General features: G+C 32.1%; 1 protein-coding gene and 1 long non-coding RNA gene across 5 annotated transcripts in view; one reads left to right on the forward strand and one right to left on the reverse strand.

Annotated features, from left to right (window-relative positions):
• Positions 1–9,312, reverse strand: part of LOC127717736 (uncharacterized) — a 154,804-nt gene extending 145,492 nt beyond the window's left edge. For all 4 annotated transcript variants that reach the window (XM_052223505.1, XM_052223506.1, XM_052223504.1 and 1 more), the window contains exon 1: positions 9,024–9,312. In XM_052223505.1, coding sequence (XP_052079465.1) covers positions 9,024–9,096 — 73 coding nt within the window. In that variant the 5' untranslated portion in view covers positions 9,097–9,312. The remainder of the gene's footprint in view (positions 1–9,023) is intronic.
• Positions 9,313–9,918: 606 nt separating this feature from the next.
• Positions 9,919–21,621, forward strand: part of LOC127717740 (uncharacterized) — a 42,298-nt gene continuing 30,595 nt past the window's right edge. Inside the window, exon 1 of the long non-coding RNA XR_007989326.1 lies at positions 9,919–10,165. This is a non-coding gene — a long non-coding RNA (uncharacterized LOC127717740). The remainder of the gene's footprint in view (positions 10,166–21,621) is intronic.

A 21,621-nucleotide genomic window follows, 5' to 3' on the forward strand; every position in this document is an offset into this window, starting at 1 on the left:
TGATTTTCCTTCCATATATTTGTTAGTTCTTAATAGTTATATATATTTAAAACAAGTGAACTTATAAATTAAAATACTATGTTTTATTTTTATACATATCATAATCTTTAATGTATTGCATTTGTGATTAATCACTGAATCCTCTTTAAAATTCAGCCAGTATTTCATATTACCCAGTATTGCCCAGTATTACCCGGTAAAGCCCGGGTTTTCCCAGTATTTCCCACTGGGCTGGGCAATACTCATAAACCCGGGTTTTTGTCAGCCCTGATGATTTTGCATATGAAACAAAATTTACAGTTAACATTTTTGTTTGACAAGTAATGTTTTTGATCTGATCTGTTAATCCTTATATTAACTGATAAATGTGGTATAGGTTTTACTCATTGTTGAAGGATGTACAGTGACCTATTGCATTGAGGCACACACCAGAGACAATATTTCATCACTTAAGGCAGTTGAATATTCAAACTTTGGAAGTGATGCTTGCTAAGCAACAGTTGTGATTGGAGAAATATTTTGTCGTTTAAAATACAAAGGATAAATCTGTTTCCTTCATAAAATACACAGTAGACAAATGTTAACATTTTTCAATTATCTGCAAAGGATTGAGTTCTTATTTACACTACTGTACATCAGACTGGCATATACATGTACATGTACATGTATGGCCCTTTATTTATACATCACATAAATGCAATATCAAATGACAGAGAGAAAAATAATAAATTAGAATCATTCAACATTTCAGGGAGTTTCAATTACAACATGTAGCTAAGAATAAGAGAGTTATTGCCCTTGATTTCTTTCTTTCATTCTTAAGAATAACATTTATTATGAAAAATGACTGTTCTATTCAAAACACTCACATGCACATATGTGCTTAAGGAACTTAAGCACATATGTACATGTGTTCCTATGCGTAGGAATTATTTTGTTTTAAATATGTACTTCTTTCCAGTATGCTCTTTTTTGACCAGCCCCGATTAGGTGGTGTTACATCTTATAAAGTCTATCCAAAATTATTTTTACAAAGAATTCCACTAAAGTCGGTGCTAGGGGCAGTCTTAAACTTGCAGTGAGGTGAGAGTTTTTTTGCTCCGTGTTGAAGGCCTCACTGTGACTTTGAGAAGAAGAACAGCAATAAAAGCGCTGTTCCTTTGCTTATAGTGTGGTTTTTTTGCTGTGCATGTACAGATTTTGTGTCATGGATGGATACCCCATATCCTTTGTTTTTCTATTAAGGAGCTGTCTTAAAATAACATTATAAAAGTGAAGTTTGAGTTTTTGCTACAAAATGTACATGTTGAAAAAGATAACTACAAATGTATGACAAAGAACTGTAAATAAAACAAACTTTCCTTTGCTTTGAGTGTGTTAAATGCATATAAAAGGAATTAATGCAGCATACATCATGTCTTTTCATTTCTAAGAACAATTAAGGTGTAATACCACCAAATCATAGTACGTCACATCAGGTTGCATACGAAAATAGGTCGAAAAAAAATATTCCCTTGAATTTGACAGTTGTAGGTAATTGATCTTACATTTCATTGCAGTAAAACATTTCTGGGTCATAAACATATATCTTGGGTATTTTAAAGCACCATTATTTTTTTATTTGGGGTTTCTATAGAATATTTTGGAAACTTGAGGTTACATGGTTACTAAAGCTTGTACACAGGTTGAATAAATTGCTTCACTGAGCGCAGCTGGATACGACTGCAGATGTCCAACCCTGAAAAGTTGGACCAAAATGGACACAATATTCACGCTTGATACAGGTCTGAATTTAGATTGTAACTAAATTTTTGACACATAATAGGTTTCTGACACAGAATAACTGTAGTCAAAGAACTTCAAATTGGTTATATGATTTGAATTTATATTCAATTTATTGCTTTTGTGCAATACGCTATGCTGTTGTGAATTGACCCCCCCCCCCCCTACCAAAAAAAATTTATTTTAGCCCCGTTTTTTGCTTTTGTGCAATACACTATACTGTTGAATATTAACCCCCAAAAAAAAATATTTGAAGAAATTTTTCTTTTAATTTCTGAAATCTGAAATGAGAAAAATTGTCCCCCCCCCCCCTCCAATTTTTTTCACCTCCCCCTTTCCCTTATTCCCCAAAAAATTCTTTCCCTCAAGATATGGTCAGTATCTCAATTCATCAAATTTTTAATGCAGTTTGCAACCAAAATTACCCATTTAAATACATCATAAAAGTTTTAAAATATAAAATGACATACAAAGTCATGGCTAAAATTAATATTAATTAATAAGTAACTGCTAAAAATAAATTGACAGCTTATCACCTCAAGACAATCATCATTTCTTAATACATAATTTACAAGCAGTGTAAGGGAGGTAATCAAACAGTGTTCTTTAATTTGAATTGGATTACCTCCCTTACACTGCTTTTAAATTGTCTCAATTGTCCTTTAACCAGAAAAACCCTTGTTTTTCCCCTTTTTTGCCCCTAATTACTAAATGGGTTGAGCCATAACCCCCTTAAGTCAATCCTAACCATCCCTTTGTTGTATGGAAGTTTGTGGTATAATTTCAGAGAGATTCATACACTTTAACACAAGTTATTGGCTGGAAACTACAAAAATGCTTATTTGGGCCCCTTTTTTGGCCCCTAATTCCTAAACAATTGGGACCATAACCCCCAAAATCAATCCCAACCTTCCTTTAGTGGTTATAAACCTTGTGTTAAAATTTTATTGATTTCTATTTACTTATACTAAAGTTATTATCCGGAAACCACCTGTCTACGGACGACGCTGACGACGACGACAACGTGATACCAATATACGACCAAAATTTTTTTAATTTTTACAGTCGTATAAAAAGGGGGAAAATTTGGTTGGTTAACTTCCAGTGATGGTTATTGAACAGATATATCGATCGTGTTAAGTAGGGGTATTTGCGAAAAATACCAGTCGAGAGAATGTTAAATTTCGCGAGCCGTAAGGCGAGGGAAATTCATTCTCAAGACTGGTATTTTTCGCAAATACCCCTCAAGAACATGCTATATCTGTTTAATTACACCGAATGTTAACGTTCAAAAACGCATTGATGATCGTGACGTTACAAGCGTCCAGTCGGATAGAGTATTTTTTGGCAAATACCATGGCAGAGAGGGTAAAAAAATCATATCCTTTTTGCATATACCCCGGCGGCGTTAAAAAATGAACGATATTCATTTGATAACAGTAAATTGGTGAAAAATACACTGGCTATCAACCAATCAAAACCCAGGATTCTTACATAAGGTGTAATTATTTCTTATATGCAATGAAATGTTATGTGAATATTATGAACAAAGACTAATAGGGGAAAATCAATGGTGGTATTACACTACATGTATGTATAATAAAGAATGTTCTTGTTCTAGCTATGATTTAGGGGCAATGCACAATTGTAAGAAGAAGGGCACGTTAGCACAGTTTCTTGTCTGAAAAATAACCAACATTTTCAGGTTTACAGATGAAAAATTGTAATTATTAACAATGATTAAATAAATTTATATATTTTGCTGGATTATTAGTATTTTGGGGTTGTAAAAAGCTTTCCCAGTAGTTACAATGATTTCTTTGCAATGAAAAGTATTCATTTTCCCATAGACATGATAGAAAACAAAAATACATAGGGCAGTTAGATAAGGGCAAAGTGATGCACATAAAGGGCAGAGGGGAGCTGCATCTCTCTATTTAGGGCTTGGTAGGCCACCAATTAAGCTAAGGTATAGAATTGTCACAGGGTAGATTCATAATATACATGTACATTGGACTAACTTAAATCATGATCAATATGATACAAAATCCAAGGTGACATTCTGAAGTTCGTCAATTATAAAATCGTAATTACACTAATTATACAGAAGTTTTATCTTGTATGAATGTTATTTCACAACCAAACTTTTTTAACTGATAGTCAGTAATTTCTTTTTTAAGCATAGGTATATAACTCTTGCCAAATTATTGACATAAAATCTCAAACGAATATTTATCCAAACAAAATGTATTTGTTTAAGTGATTTAAATGAAATATGCCTCCTTTGTCAGGGTTATTTATGAACAAATTAAGAAGACCTTCTAATGTTATAATTTTCAGGACAAGTACGTCAGTCAGACTTTAGATATTTACTTATTTACTTGGGCGACACAGGAGGCCATCTTTTATATAATGAATAAAACATGAAGTTTAAAGCCAAAATTCTTACGTAAAATTAAAGAATTAATGGGAAATCTAGTTTTACAAGTACATGTACAATGTAGATAGACCCTTATAAATTACATTTTAAATTCTGAATAATTCTCAACCATTTCAATTTTCTCATTATAATTTGAATTTTTTAATGAATTTGGCATATATTCTTGCAGAAATTTAAGTAAAACGATATACAAGTGCATTATAAATAGTCAATATTTATCATATTTGGTGTAATATTGTAAATTTGGTCTTAAATATGGTGAAATTTCTTTGAGAATTCTAAACTTTTTACTTTTCTTCTCAGATATACATTTGCACATAATTGACTATTTTTTGTACTTCTTGATCAATTTCTTTGATTTATAGTTGAATAAAATTATAATTTGGGATTGGAAATTCATTTACCAAAATCATATATACATGTAGAATTTTAAAATCTGACATTATTTGTCCAATTTAAATAACAGTGTCTTCTTTCTTTCAAAATGTATGCTGCAAACTCATTTGCATCTCTACAAAAAGTTCATATACGTTTCATTTTATTCCAGGGATAGTTAATTTTACAAAATAACCTTAAAACTTAGGTTAACATATGGTTAAAAAGATTTCTGTTGTTTGGCAAATACAAATTTAAATTTAAAGTTTTGCTTGCTGATGTAGGACGTTTTTCTTTTCCTGTCTTCTTGAATTGTCTCACTCTGCCAACTATAATATGATATCATTGTGCCTAGAGGCCAATTTTATTTAATGTCGCAAAAATTATCTATTCTCATAAGATTTAAGGACAAAATTGAAAAAAAAGTTTGTATTACATAAAATTTGTCAAGAATTTTTTAATTATCTTTTCACGATCAAGGACTGCAAGATACAATGACCATGATGAACACTATTATAAATTGTTGTGAAATCAACTTTTAACTTTATAAAGTATTCACAAAAATAAGCAGGTTTATCATTTATATATACAATGTAATATATATAAGTACGTCTGTACCAGTGACAACTCTACAACAGATTTATCCATCGGATCACCAGCAGTGATTGTGATACATGGCTGTGTACATTCTGTATATACAACTCGTCTAAACATAACACCCGGCCACCGAAAGCTTTATTATAGTGAAGCCTAGGTGGTCGAGTGGTCTAGCGCGTCGTATACAGTGCAGGCGATTTGGTGTCACAATATCTCAGTAGCATGAATTCGAATCCCGGCGAGGGAAGAACAAAAAATTTGCTTTCTCTAACATGTTTAGACGAGTTGTATATACAATGTAATATATATATATAGATAATAAATTAGAATGAGTAGAATTTCCTTCAAGAATTAAAACAAAATTGAGAATAGAAATGGGGAATGCGTCAAAGAGACAACAACCCGACCAAAGAGCATAAAACATCCCAAGGCCACCAATGGGACTTCAACACAGCAAGAAAATCCAACACCCGGAGGCTGGCTTCAGCTGGCCGGGCCCCTAAACAAAAATGTGTACTACATGTAGTTCAGTGAAAATGCATGCCAATAATTTCATTGTTTCTCTATGATCTTTATCATGTTTATGTGAACTGTTCTTTTTTACAGTTACATGTATCCGTGGAATTGATTCCTCTCAACAATATTTACGATCCTTATAAAACAAAGGGTATGTGGTATAATTGTCAATGAGACAGTTATCCTCAAAAGTTAAAAGGCCAAAGGATAAAGGTGTAAACAACTAAAGGTCACTGTACGTCTTTCAATGATAAGCAATACTAATATCTGAAAGTAGAAAGCTATAAAACATTATAAAAGGCCTGTGATATTAAAATGTGAAAAGGTTCAAAAGAGTATTTATTCATGTTTGAAATTTTACAAAAATAGTCCAAATAAATACGACAAATAAAAATATTCAAAAAGGAAACTTACTATATACAATGATGAATTTCTGTTTATATTTTAGAAGTCCCCTGTTTAAGATTTTTCTGAGTACAAAACTGTACCATGATTTCCAAAATCAGCTGATCTGATTTAAAACGAAGAGCCTTTAAAAAAATTAAAATAGTTAGAAGTTCCCATATATAATGCTCCCAATTTTCAATTTTTTTTATTATCGCACTTAAGCAAGGTTTGGGATTTCATTGTATATATTTACTTGTTTTTGATCAAATATGAAGCATGTGCTTATGATGAAACAAAACTAAAAAAAATTCAAAGTGCTAAAATTAATGTATATAAATAAGGAATTATTTGAATCTGGAATAATTTTGAGTTCTGGAAAATTGATATGAAAATATATGATGAAATCTAACCAGACTAAAGACAAATGTTAGCCATGAATGCATGGCTAAGGTTAATTTTACTTTCTCTGATGTACACAAAATGTATGTTTCAGAATGAATTTACTAACCCTCTTAGCCATGCATGCCCTCCTAAATGGGGTTAGATTTTATCATACATTTCTTATCAATTTTCCAGAATTCAAAATTATTCCAGATTCAAATAATTTCTTGTTCATAAATTCTTACAGTTATTTAACTAAATGTACGAAATGTACATGTATATACTGGTCATAGGACATTTGCCCACCTTCCTCTCTAAATGTTCTGAAGGAATTTGAAAAATTCAGTTAACTTCTCAAAGAAAGTTTTAATAACAGAAATTGAGCTGAAGCTCCAGAAGTCTAGCTGAATCACTGTATAGGCAATGATTAGTTGAATCCATTTTACTTAAAATCACACAAATTTACAGAAATTTTATAAAGGTGTAGTCCTGCAAACTAAGGGTGCCCTTAAAGTATTGCCAATCGTGCTTAGAGTGCCCTCTGAGAAAAAAGTACCCTTGCCCTTTTCAAGACATGAAAGATGCAGGAAACACTACATGTACATTACACTAGAAAATGGGACATTTTTTCAGGGTTGGCAAAGTATTACCCGGGTCCGGGTTTTCCCGGTCTGGGCAATACTCATAGAAACGGGTAATACTGGGTAATTTGATTTTTCAAGCTTATTTTTATACAAAATAGTACAGACTTGTTGTAGTTTAATAGTATTATAGCTAAATATATACATTTTATACAGATAACCATTGAGAGTCATTCCTGAATTCAATTCTTAAAAACTTTGTTTTATTTAATACCATTAAGACAAGATAATGTTGTTTTTATCATTTTTTTTTAACACGTCATGGGAAGAAACTTGTGTAGATACATTTACATAACACCATCACTTTATGACATTCTCAATTTTAGAAAACTTATGGTTTTCAGACAAAGTAATATATATAAATATATCAAAGCTTGCTTCAGAACAAAATTTTCTTTCAAAAGAAATAAAAGGTTTATTAATCAAGTTAATATGAAAACATATTAAGAGCAGGGATCACCACAGGCTATTTAAGGGTGGACCTCCTCCACCCTTAAATCTCCAGCACCACTCTTGAATTTCTCAGCACCACCTATTGAATTTTTGAAAAATGTGATGAAAAGGTAAAATTTTTGGCAATTTTTACTTCAAAAAGTATAAATTCATGCCTTAATATTACATTTGTTTTACAATGGCTTAAATTTGTTTATCTTTTTCCTAATTAACAGATTATGATCTACAATAAAGATCTTGTGATTGTAATTTCAATATAATTTTTTTTTTCGTGAACACCACCCTTAAAATAAATTCTGTGGTGATCCCTGAAGAGGAAGAAGATCTTCTGAATTTTAAACAAATGAGGATAATTTTTGGTTAATTTGACATTGGAATTCATCTGTCTCTTCCTAACAATTTTAAAATATCAAAATATGAACTTAATGATCATATTAAGTGGTAATCTCAATTACTTAGTGGCTTGATTCCTAAGTGACGGTAACTGGTCCGCATACCCATAAAATTTGATGCAAAATTGCCATGCACCCAGTCAACCCCTTTTTGGTGACTATACATGTAAGGCATTATTCTTGCCAACATGATGTTTCAAGGGTAAGAGATCCACATTGCACCCCCACCATACTAAAAGAACACAATAATGTATTACAGTTTATTCCGTGGGAGTGCCATATGGAACTCTTTCCGTTTCAAGTATAATAAACACTATAAAAATATCTGAAAGCTATTCTTTTTGAGAACTATTCCCAATTTTTTGGGATTGTACATATATCATATTTTTACAAAGTTCTGTATACATACATTGTATGTAGCTATCAATGAGGGGTTGGATCAATTGAATTTGCATATTGTGGTTGCCAAGTTCAAATGACCCATTGGGTTATATATAGATTCTACCACTGCATCGAGTGTGATACGATATTTATCCACTCGAGACAGTTAAATTTTCAAATTTAAAACGCGAGGCTTGCCAAGCGTTTTTAATGTTTAAAATATAACTGTCGAGAGTGGATAAATATCGTATTACACAAGATTTGGTGGTGGAATCTGTTTCTCTCATGATTTTCAAACAATATGCAGGCAAACTTGTTCCTTCTTTTTGCATGATCTGCAAAAAGATGTGTTCTTTCTATGTGACGTCATCAGGCATGGTCGCCTTTTTTCATGCCGTCAGAATAGGAAATTCTGAGGAAAGCAAGAAAATTCGACGTCATAATCGGATTTTAACCAATGAAGAACTGAGATCAAACGAACCACACGTTGATTAAATTTATTTTATACAATGGTGCACAAAGGGATAAATTGACGAAGAATTAGAGAAATTATATTACAGAATAGAAAAGAATGGATAAAAATAAAATAAAGAATAGAGAAAAGCAGTCAAAAAAGGGCCGAAAAATTAAGAAAAAATATATCTCCAATCCATTAGAAAATTAAGATACAAAACTTACTTTGAGATTTGACTAAATGAATTTGTGACCAGCACAAATATATCAATGAAAATAAAATCACTTCCTCTTTCATAACGGGGTAGTCGGTATGCAGATTCGTTATCCAACTACTGTTGTATTTCAACAATCATTTACAACACAATCTAAAATAAAGAGACCCGCTCTTAAAGTACTATATATGCATATCGAAATTCTTGTTCACTTTTACATGATGGTGTTGCAGCTTTTCACATAAAATTCGAAAAATTAGAGCAACGAAATAACTTCCAATCGTCCCAGTCTTGCACCCGTAAACAAATATAATTCATGCTACATCCGGTTTTATTTGGCATGCGCCAGGCGGTTACCTGGTAATTATGTCAACATTCTAATTTTTGAAAACTTTATTTAAATAGAGAAAAAATATTAATCAAACTTAAACATGGAGAAAAGGGGATGGGAACAGAACTCTGTTGAAATAATGGACCTCACAAAAGCGTCAAACAGTCGGGGCCTTCTTTGACGTCCGCTATTTAATTAACTAATCCAATCTAATCTACACTTATCTTTAAAGATCTTTAAACCCCCTTTGTAGAGGAACCAGATTTTCATATGTAGAACATATAATACAATTGTATTACTCTTTAGACTCGGGGGGGGACCACTTCCTATATACAAGGTGATAGGACGTGCCACTGGAATAGGTCACATTTTCCAGCTTGAAAATATGTGAATAGGTGGGGAAAACTATCAGAAATATATGATAAGTAGAAAATAAAAGGATATGGAATAAATGTACACATGGGACAAAATCGCACACAGCACATAGAATACATAGATAAGGTCTACAAAGTTACCATTACTTGTGATATGAACAGTCCTGTAATTTTTTCACCATCGGCACTTAAAGTTAACCAGCGAGAGACGTTAACCACCGAGGGTCGGTTTTTAGACACGCCCAGTGCAACTATGCACGCCTACTTTTGGAGCTCTTTAGTATGAAGATAAGAAAAGTATACAGAATTGAGGGACTGTCGACAATGTTTTATATTGTTCTTGGTTTACAGACGTTACCCGTGAATAAACTGGACCCCTGTTGTGTTTATTTATCGCTGCACTGAGCCTCCTGCACTACGATGGAATGGCGGACCAGTTTAAACATGGTAAACAGATAAACAGCTGATTAAAGGATCAGGGTACGACAGCGGTGTACTTCCCCAGAACCATTACTTGTGCAGAACCGGAGTACGTTCTCAGAACCAATATAAGTCTTGCGCAGATATGTCTTTGATTGACATCTCACTCCCGTAAAATTAAGACAGATAACAACGACCCTGAAATAAAACATTAAAGTTGTTTGCATTAACAGAGCCGGCGTAATAAAAATGTCTACGTGGTGATTACTTTACCATGTGAGGTTATATAAGATATATATTAAAATTTTATATGAATTACAAATTAGTATTTAAGTGAAATAAGCAGCCGATAAACTATTGTAATTTTACAAATATAGATTTAAGTTAATTAGAAAAACAGGAGACATGTAAAAACATCAAAGATAGATAACCCCAACATTAAATAGCTCAATTTCAATATGATATAGCTCTCTTATTTTTATCAAAATACATAATATGGATTTATACCCCACACTAGCTGACACGGATGATACATGAAACACCCGTTCGATATCGTTGTCACTGCTCCCTAGGGAACCTTAATTGGAACAAACACACATTGTATTGTATTGTATAATGTATTGTGTAGTGTATAGTTCGTAATTTACTCAGTACAAGATTTAGAGTATTCTTCAACAGTTTGCGAATTTGCGACCGATGCCCCCGGAAATGAAAGTAGTGATTTTTATTTCATTTTTTTCAAATTGCCATTGAGTCACTTCCAAATATTCATTTCATGAATATGTTTCTTTTGAATTTCTTTCAGTATCTTCTCACCTTCTCTTCCAATTCCTTTCAGGGGCTTTTCCGTGTTGTCCCCTGAACTAACAGTAGAAAATATTTTGTTTTTAAATTTTAATGTCAATGGATACCACAGCTAGGTGACATTGAGTTTTACCCCAATCACAATAAAAGTGTGCATTATTCAATCAATGAAAATTATTCAAACAACATTTTGTGTAGCCGAGCTAACATATAATTCATTAATATATCAAACGGTAATAAAAGAAGCGATATAACGTATAAATATAATTTTAGTTATACTGATCATATGTGTAAAACAGTTGCTTGGATTAGAATACTTTTATCTATTTGTGAGAAAAAAATGTTGGTTCTGACAAGGCATACTTGTTTTTACCGAATATAACGAAAAGTTGTAGCAGGTCACTACCTAAAGTCTGCATTAAAAGACAACTATTCAAAAAAAGTATTAAAATATTTACTTAAAATAACGGTTTGTTCCTGAGGAGGAAACGACCAAAAGTCTACATAGAAATTTTGGTTCTGACACGGTATTCTTGGTTTTCAAAGTTATTCTGAAAAGGTATATGAGAAAGTCTGCACAGAAAGAAAAATTATCCCAAAAAAGGTATTGTTATATTTACTGGAACAAACGGTCTGTTCCGAGAAGGTAACGATCTTAAGTATAAATAAAAAAAATGGTTTTGATAAGGTATTGTTTTTAGTTTAAATAACAGTTGGTTTTGAGGAGGTTACACTTTAAACATTAGTTAATAACATTTGGTTCTGACAACTGACAAGGTACTGAGGAGGTAACGATATTAAGTCTACATAGAAATTTTGGTTTTTACTGTAAATAACGGTTGTTTCTGAGGAGGCACCGACATAAAGTTTACTTAGAAAATTTGGTTCTGACAAGGTACTTATGTTTTTACTGTAAATTAAGGTTGGTTCTTAGGAGGTACCGACATAAAGTTTACTTATAAAATTAGTTCTGACCTGGTATTGTTGTATTTACTGTAAATGAAGGTTGGTTCTGAGGAAGTACCAACATAAAGTTTAGTTATAAAATTTGGTTCTGACAAGGTACTTATGTTTTTACTGTAAAATTAAGGTTGGTTCTGAGGAGGTCCCGTCATTAAGTTTACTTATAAAAATTAGTTCTGACCAGGTATTGTTTTTTGTTACTGTAAATAAAGGTTGGTTCTGAGGAGGTACCGACATAAAGTTTATTGAGAAAATTAAGTTCTGACCAGGTATGGTTGTTTTTACTGTAAATAAAGGTTGGTTATGAGGAGGTACCAAGTTGAAACTAAAATTTACTTAGAAAATTTAGTTCTGACAAGGTATTGTTGTTTTTACTGTAAATTAAGGTTGGTTCTGAGGAGGTACCGACATAAAGTTACTTAATAGGACATTTGGTTCTGTCAAGGTTTTGTTTTTTGTACTGTAAATAACTGTTGGTTCTGAGGAGGTACCAACAAAGTTTACTTATAAAATTTGATTCTGACAAGGTACTTATGTTTTTACTGTAAATTAAGGTTGGTTCTGAGGAGGTACCGACATAAAGTTTACTTATAAAAATTAGTTCTGACCAGGTATTGTTTTTTGTACTGTAAATAAAGATTGGTTCTGAGGAGGTACCAACATAAATTTTACTTAGAAATTTTAGTTCAGACCTGGTATGGTTGTTTTTACTGTAGATAACGGTTCGTTCTGAGGAGTTACCGACATAAAGTTAAGTTAGAAAATTTGGTTCTGACAAGGTACTTATGTTTTTACTGTAAATTAAGGTTGGTTCTAGGGAGGTAACGACATAAAGTTAACTTTTAAAAATTAATTCTGACCAGGTATTGTTGTTTTACTGTAAATAAAGGTTGGTTCTGAGGAGGTAACGACATAAAGTTTACTTATTAAAATTAATTCTGACCAGTTATTGTTGTTTTACTGTAAATAAAGGTTGGTTCTGAGGAGGAACCGACATAAAGTTTATTGAGAAAATTTAGTTCTGACCAGGTAATTTTTTTTTACTGTAAATAAAGGATGGTTCTGAGGAGGTACCGTCGTAAAGTTTACTTAGGAAATTTGATTCTGACGAGGTATTGGTTTTTTTAACTGTAAATGAAGGTTGGTTCTGAAAAGGTACCGTCGTAAAGTTTACTGAGGAAATTTGGTTCTGACAAGGTATGGTTGTTTTTACTATAAATAAAGATTGGTTCTGAGGAGGTACCAACATAAATTTTACTTAGAAATTTGATTCTGACAAGGTATTATTGTTTTACTGTAAATAACTGTTGGTTCTGAGGAAGTACCAACATAAAGTTTACTTATAAAATTTGATTCTGACAAGGTACTTATGTTTTTACTGTAAATTAAGGTTGGTTCTGAGGAGGTACCGACATAAAGCTTAGTTATAAAATTTGGTTCTGACAAGGTATTGTTGTTTTACTGTAAATAACGGTTGGTTCTGAGGAGGTACCGACATAAAGCTTAGTTATAAAATTTGGTTCTGACAAGGTATTGTTGTTTTACTGTAAATAACGGTTGGTTCTGAGGAAGTACCGAAATAAAGTTTACTTATAAAATTTGGTTCTGACAAGATTTTAATATTTTTACTGTAAATGAAGGTTGGTTATGAGAAGGTAACAACACAAAATTTACTTAATAAGAAATTTGGTTCTGACAAGGTTTTGTTTTTTGTACTGTAAAGAAAGGTTGGTTCTGAGGAGGTACCGACATAAAGTTTATTGAGAAATTTTAGTTCTGACCTGGTATGGTTGTTTTTACTGTAAACAACGGTTGGTTCTTAGGAGGTGCCGTCATAAAGTTAAGTTAGAAAATTTGGTTCTGAGAAGGTACTTAAGTTTTTACTGTAAATTAAGGTTGGTTCTGAGGAGGTAACGACATAAAGTTTACTTATAAAAATTAATTCTGACCAATTATTGTTGTTTTTGTTGTTAATAAAGGTTGGTTCTGAGGAGGTACCGACATTAATCTTAGTTATAAAATTTGGTTCAGACAAGGTATCATTGTTTTACTGTGAATAACTGTTGGTTCTGAGGAAGTACCAACATAAAGTTTACTTATAAAATTTGGTTCTGACAAGTTACTTATGTTTTTACTGTAAATTAAGGTTGGTTCTGAGGAGGTACCGACATAAAGTTTATTGAGAAAATTTAGTTCTGACCAGGAATGGTTGTTTTTACTGTAAATAAAGGTTGGTTCTGAGGAGGTACCGACATAAAGCTTAGTTATAAAATTTGGTTCTGACAAGGTATTGTTGTTTTACTGTAAATAACGGTTGGTTCTGAGGAAGTACCGACATAAAGTTTACTTATAAAATTTGGTTCTGACAAGATTTTAATATTTTTACTGTAAATGAAGGTTGGTTATGAGAAGGTAACAACACAAAATTTACTTAATAAGAAATTTGGTTCTGACAAGGTTTTGTTTTTTGTACTGTAAATAAAGGTTGGTTCTGAGGAGGTACCGACATAAATTTTATTGAGAAAATTTAGTTCTGAGAAGGTATTGTTGTTTTTACTGTAAATAAAGGTAAGTTCTGAGGAGGTACCGACATAAAATTTATTGAGAAAATTTAGTTCTGACCAGGTAATTTTTTTTTTACTGTAAATAAAGGATGGTTCTGAGGAGGTACCGTCGTAAAGTTTACTTAAGAAATTTGATTCTGACAAGGTATTGTTGTTTTTACTATCAATAAATATTGGTTCTGAGGAGGTACCAACATAAATTTTACTTAGAAATTTTAGTTCTGACCTGGTATGGTTGTTTTTACTGTAGATAACGGTTGGTTCTGAGGAGGTACCGTCATAAAGTTAAGTTAGAAAATTTGGTTCTGACAAGGTACTTAAGTTTTTGCTGTAAATTAAGGTTGGTTCTGAGGAGGTAACGACATAAAGTTTACTTATAAAAATTAATTCTGACCAAGTATTGTTGTTTTTGATGTAAATAAAGGTTGGTTCTGAGGAGGTACCGACATTAAGCTTAGTTATAAAATTTGGTTCTGACAAGGTATTATTGTTTTACTGTAAATAACTGTTGGTTCTGAGGAAGTACCAACATAAAGTTTACTTATAAAATTTGGTTCTGACAAGGTACTTATGTTTTTACTGTAAATTAAGGTTGGTTCTGAGGAGGTACCGACATAAAGTTAACTTATAAAAATTAGTTCTTACCAGGTATTGTTTTTTAACAGTAAAAAAAGGTTGGTTCTGAGGAGGTACCGACATACAGTTTATTGAGAAAATTTAGTTCTGACCAGGAATGGTTGTTTTTACTGTAAACAAAGGTTGGTTCTGAGGAGGTACCGACATAAAGCTTAGTTATAAAATTTGGTTCTGACAAGGTATTGTTGTTTTACTGTAAATAACGGTTGGTTCTGAGGAAGTACCGACATAAAGTTTACTTATAAAATTTGGTTCTGACAAGATTTTAATATTTTTACTGTAAATGAAGGTTGGTTATGAGAAGGTAACAACACAAAATTTACTTAATAAGAAATTTGGTTCTGACAAGGTTTTGTTTTTTGTACTGTAAAGAAAGGTTGGTTCTGAGGAGGTGACGACATAAAGTTTATTGAGAAATTTTAGTTCTGACCTGGTATGGTTGTTTTTACTGTAAACAACGGTTGGTTCTGAGGGGGTACCGATATAAGGTTTACTTAGAAAATTTGGTTCTGACAAGGTACTTATGTTTTTACTGTTAATTGTTCTGAAGAGGTACTGACATAAAGTTTACTCATAAAAATTAGTTCTGACCAGGTATTGTTGTTTGTACTGTAAAAAAAAGTTGGTTCTGAGGAAGTACTGACATAAAGATTATTGAGAAAATTTAGTTCTGACCAGGTATGATTGTTTTGACTTAAAGGTTGGTTCTGAGGAGGTACCGACATAAAGTTTATTGAGAAATTTTAGTTCTGACCTGGTATGGTTGTTTTTACTGTAAACAACGGTTGGTTCTGAGGAGGTACCGTCATAAAGTTAAGTTAGAAAATTTGGTTCTGAGAAGGTACTTAAGTTTTTACTGTAAATTAAGGTTGGTTCTGAGGAGGTAACGACATAAAGTTTACTTATAAAAATTAATTCTGACCAATTATTGTTGTTTTTGTTGTTAATAAAGGTTGGTTCTGAGGAGGTACCGACATTAATCTTAGTTATAAAATTTGGTTCAGACAAGGTATTATTGTTTTACTGTGAATAACTGTTGGTTCTGAGGAAGTACCAACATAAAGTTTACTTATAAAATTTGGTTCTGACAAGGTACTTATGTTTTTACTGTAAATTAAGGTTGGTTCTGAGGAGGTACCGACATAAAGTTTATTGAGAAAATTTAGTTCTGACCAGGAATGGTTGTTTTTACTGTAAATAAAGGTTGGTTCTGAGGAGGTACCGACATAAAGCTTAGTTATAAAATTTGGTTCTGACAAGGTATTGTTGTTTTACTGTAAATAACGGTTGGTTCTGAGGAAGTACCGACATAAAGTTTACTTATAAAATTTGGTTCTGACAAGATTTTAATATTTTTACTGTAAATGAAGGTTGGTTATGAGAAGGTAACAACACAAAATTTACTTAATAAGAAATTTGGTTCTGACAAGGTTTTGTTTTTTGTACTGTAAATAAAGGTTGGTTCTGAGGAGGTACCGACATAAATTTTATTGAGAAAATTTAGTTCTGAGAAGGTAATGTTGTTTTTACTGTAAATAAAGGTAAGTTCTGAGGAGGTACCGACATAAAATTTATTGAGAAAATTTAGTTCTGACCAGGTAATTTTTTTTTTACTGTAAATAAAGGATGGTTCTGAGGAGGTACCGTCGTAAAGTTTACTTAAGAAATTTGATTCTGACAAGGTATTGTTGTTTTTACTATCAATAAAGATTGGTTCTGAGGAGGTACCAACATAAATTTTACTTAGAAATTTTAGTTCTGACCTGGTATGGTTGTTTTTACTGTAGATAACGGTTGGTTCTGAGGAGGTACCGTCATAAAGTTAAGTTAGAAAATTTGGTTCTGACAAGGTACTTAAGTTTTTGCTGTAAATTAAGGTTGGTTCTGAGGAGGTAACGACATAAAGTTTACTTATAAAAATTAATTCTGACCAAGTATTGTTGTTTTTGCTGTAAATAAAGGTTGGTTCTGAGGAGGTACCGACATTAAGCTTAGTTATAAAATTTGGTTCTGACAAGGTATTATTGTTTTACTGTAAATAACTGTTGGTTCTGAGGAAGTACCAACATAAAGTTTACTTATAAAATTTGGTTCTGACAAGGTACTTATGTTTTTACTGTAAATAAAGGTTGGTTCTGAGGAGGTACCGACATAAAGTTAACTTATAAAAATTAGTTCTTACCAGGTATTGTTTTTTAACAGTAAAAAAAGGTTGGTTCTGAGGAGGTACCGACATACAGTTTATTGAGAAAATTTAGTTCTGACCAGGAATGGTTGTTTTTACTGTAAACAAAGGTTGGTTCTGAGGAGGTACCGACATAAAGCTTAGTTATAAAATTTGGTTCTGACAAGGTATTGTTGTTTTACTGTAAATAACGGTTGGTTCTGAGGAAGTACCGACATAAAGTTTACTTATAAAATTTGGTTCTGACAAGATTTTAATATTTTTACTGTAAATGAAGGTTGGTTATGAGAAGGTAACAACACAAAATTTACTTAATAAGAAATTTGGTTCTGACAAGGTTTTGTTTTTTGTACTGTAAAGAAAGGTTGGTTCTGAGGAGGTGACGACATAAAGTTTATTGAGAAATTTTAGTTCTGACCTGGTATGGTTGTTTTTACTGTAAACAACGGTTGGTTCTGAGGGGGTACCGATATAAGGTTTACTTAGAAAATTTGGTTCTGACAAGGTACTTATGTTTTTACTGTTAATTGTTCTGAAGAGGTACTGACATAAAGTTTACTCATAAAAATTAGTTCTGACCAGGTATTGTTGTTTGTACTGTAAAAAAAAGTTGGTTCTGAGGAAGTACTGACATAAAGATTATTGAGAAAATTTAGTTCTGACCAGGTATGATTGTTTTGACTTAAAGGTTGGTTCTGAGGAGGTACCGACATAAAGTTTATTGAGAAATTTTAGTTCTGACCTGGTATGGTTGTTTTTACTGTAAACAACGGTTGGTTCTGAGGAGGTACCGTCATAAAGTTAAGTTAGAAAATTTGGTTCTGAGAAGGTATTGTTGTTTTACTGTAAATAACGGTTGGTTCTGAGGAAGTACCGACATAAAGTTTACTTATAAAATTTGGTTCTGACAAGATTTTAATATTTTTACTGTAAATGAAGGTTGGTTATGAGAAGGTAACAACACAAAATTTACTTAATAAGAAATTTGGTTCTGACAAGGTTTTGTTTTTTGTACTGTAAAGAAAGGTTGGTTCTTAGGAGGTGACGACATAAAGTTTATTGAGAAATTTTAGTTCTGACCTGGTATGGTTGTTTTTACTGTAAACAACGGTTGGTTCTGAGGGGGTACCGATATAAGGTTTACTTAGAAAATTTGGTTCTGACAAGGTTCTTATGTTTTTACTGTTAATTGTTCTGAAGAGGTACTGACATAAAGTTTACTCATAAAAATTAGTTCTGACCAGGTATTGTTGTTTGTACTGTAAAAAAAAGTTGGTTCTGAGGAAGTACTGACATAAAGATTATTGAGAAAATTTAGTTCTGACCAGGTATGATTGTTTTGACTTAAAGGTTGGTTCTGAGGAGGTACCGACATAAAGTTTATTGAGAAATTTTAGTTCTGACCTGGTATGGTTGTTTTTACTGTAAACAACGGTTGGTTCTGAGGAGGTACCGTCATAAAGTTAAGTTAGAAAATTTGGTTCTGAGAAGGTACTTAAGTTTTTACTGTAAATTAAGGTTGGTTCTGAGGAGGTAACGACATAAAGTTTACTTATAAAAATTAATTCTGACCAATTATTGTTGTTTTTGTTGTTAATAAAGGTTGGTTCTGAGGAGGTACCGACATTAATCTTAGTTATAAAATTTGGTTCAGACAAGGTATTATTGTTTTACTGTGAATAACTGTTGGTTCTGAGGAAGTACCAACATAAAGTTTACTTATAAAATTTGGTTCTGACAAGGTACTTATGTTTTTACTGTAAATTAAGGTTGGTTCTGAGGAGGTACCGACATAAAGTTTATTGAGAAAATTTAGTTCTGACCAGGAATGGTTGTTTTTACTGTAAATAAAGGTTGGTTCTGAGGAGGTACCGACATAAAGCTTAGTTATAAAATTTGGTTCTGACAAGGTATTGTTGTTTTACTGTAAATAACGGTTGGTTCTGAGGAAGTACCGACATAAAGTTTACTTATAAAATTTGGTTCTGACAAGATTTTAATATTTTTACTGTAAATGAAGGTTGGTTATGAGAAGGTAACAACACAAAATTTACTTAATAAGAAATTTGGTTCTGACAAGGTTTTGTTTTTTGTACTGTAAATAAAGGTTGGTTCTGAGGAGGTACCGACATAAATTTTATTGAGAAAATTTAGTTCTGAGAAGGTATTGTTGTTTTTACTGTAAATAAAGGTAAGTTCTGAGGAGGTACCGACATAAAATTTATTGAGAAAATTTAGTTCTGACCAGGTAATTTTTTTTTTACTGTAAATAAAGGATGGTTCTGAGGAGGTACCGTCGTAAAGTTTACTTAAGAAATTTGATTCTGACAAGGTATTGTTGTTTTTACTATCAATAAAGATTGGTTCTGAGGAGGTACCAACATAAATTTTACTTAGAAATTTTAGTTCTGACCTGGTATGGTTGTTTTTACTGTAGATAACGGTTGGTTCTGAGGAGGTACCGTCATAAAGTTAAGTTAGAAAATTTGGTTCTGACAAGGTACTTAAGTTTTTGCTGTAAATTAAGGTTGGTTCTGAGGAGGTAACGACATAAAGTTTACTTATAAAAATTAATTCTGACCAAGTATTGTTGTTTTTGCTGTAAATAAAGGTTGGTTCTGAGGAGGTACCGACATTAAGCTTAGTTATAAAATTTGGTTCTGACAAGGTATTATTGTTTTACTGTAAATAACTGTTGGTTCTTAGGAAGTACCAACATAAAGTTTACTTATAAAATTTGGTTCTGACAAGGTACTTATGTTTTTACTGTAAATTAAGGTTGGTTCTGAGGAGGTACCGACATAAAGTTAACTTATAAAAATTAGTTCTTACCAGGTATTGTTTTTTAACAGTAAAAAAAGGTTGGTTCTGAGGAGGTACCGACATACAGTTTATCGAGAAAATTTAGTTCTGACCAGGAATGGTTGTTTTTACTGTAAACAAAGGTTGGTTCTGAGGAGGTACCGACATAAAGCTTAGTTATAAAATTTGGTTCTGACAAGGTATTGTTGTTTTACTGTAAATAACGGTTGGTTCTGAGGAAGTACCGACATAAAGTTTACTTATAAAATTTGGTTCTGACAAGATTTTAATATTTTTACTGTAAATGAAGGTTGGTTATGAGAAGGTAACAACACAAAATTTACTTAATAAGAAATTTGGTTCTGACAAGGTTTTGTTTTTTGTACTGTAAAGAAAGGTTGGTTCTTAGGAGGTGACGACATAAAGTTTATTGAGAAATTTTAGTTCTGACCTGGTATGGTTGTTTTTACTGTAAACAACGGTTGGTTCTGAGGGGGTACCGATATAAGGTTTACTTAGAAAATTTGGTTCTGACAAGGTTCTTATGTTTTTACTGTTAATTGTTCTGAAGAGGTACTGACATAAAGTTTACTCATAAAAATTAGTTCTGACCAGGTATTGTTGTTTGTACTGTAAAAAAAAGTTGGTTCTGAGGAAGTACTGACATAAAGATTATTGAGAAAATTTAGTTCTGACCAGGTATGATTGTTTTGACTTAAAGGTTGGTTCTGAGGAGGTACCGACATAAAGTTTATTGAGAAATTTTAGTTCTGACCTGGTATGGTTGTTTTTACTGTAAACAACGGTTGGTTCTGAGGAGGTACCGTCATAAAGTTAAGTTAGAAAATTTGGTTCTGAGAAGGTACTTAAGTTTTTACTGTAAATTAAGGTTGGTTCTGAGGAGGTAACGACATAAAGTTTACTTATAAAAATTAATTCTGACCAATTATTGTTGTTTTTGTTGTTAATAAAGGTTGGTTCTGAGGAGGTACCGACATTAATCTTAGTTATAAAATTTGGTTCAGACAAGGTATTATTGTTTTACTGTGAATAACTGTTGGTTCTGAGGAAGTACCAACATAAAGTTTACTTATAAAATTTGGTTCTGACAAGGTACTTATGTTTTTACTGTAAATTAAGGTTGGTTCTGAGGAGGTACCGACATAAAGTTTATTGAGAAAATTTAGTTCTGACCAGGAATGGTTGTTTTTACTGTAAATAAAGGTTGGTTCTGAGGAGGTACCGACATAAAGCTTAGTTATAAAATTTGGTTCTGACAAGGTATTGTTGTTTTACTGTAAATAACGGTTGGTTCTGAGGAAGTACCGACATAAAGTTTACTTATAAAATTTGGTTCTGACAAGATTTTAATATTTTTACTGTAAATGAAGGTTGTTATGAGAAGGTAACAACACAAAATTTACTTAATAAGAAATTTGGTTCTGACAAGGTTTTGTTTTTTGTACTGTAAATAAAGGTTGGTTCTGAGGAGGTACCGACATAAATTTTATTGAGAAAATTTAGTTCTG

The sequence above is a fragment of the Mytilus californianus genome, unplaced genomic scaffold (assembly GCF_021869535.1).
Source record: "Mytilus californianus isolate M0D057914Y unplaced genomic scaffold, xbMytCali1.0.p SCAF_10, whole genome shotgun sequence".
NCBI classification, from domain to species: Eukaryota; Metazoa; Mollusca; class Bivalvia; order Mytilida; family Mytilidae; genus Mytilus; species Mytilus californianus.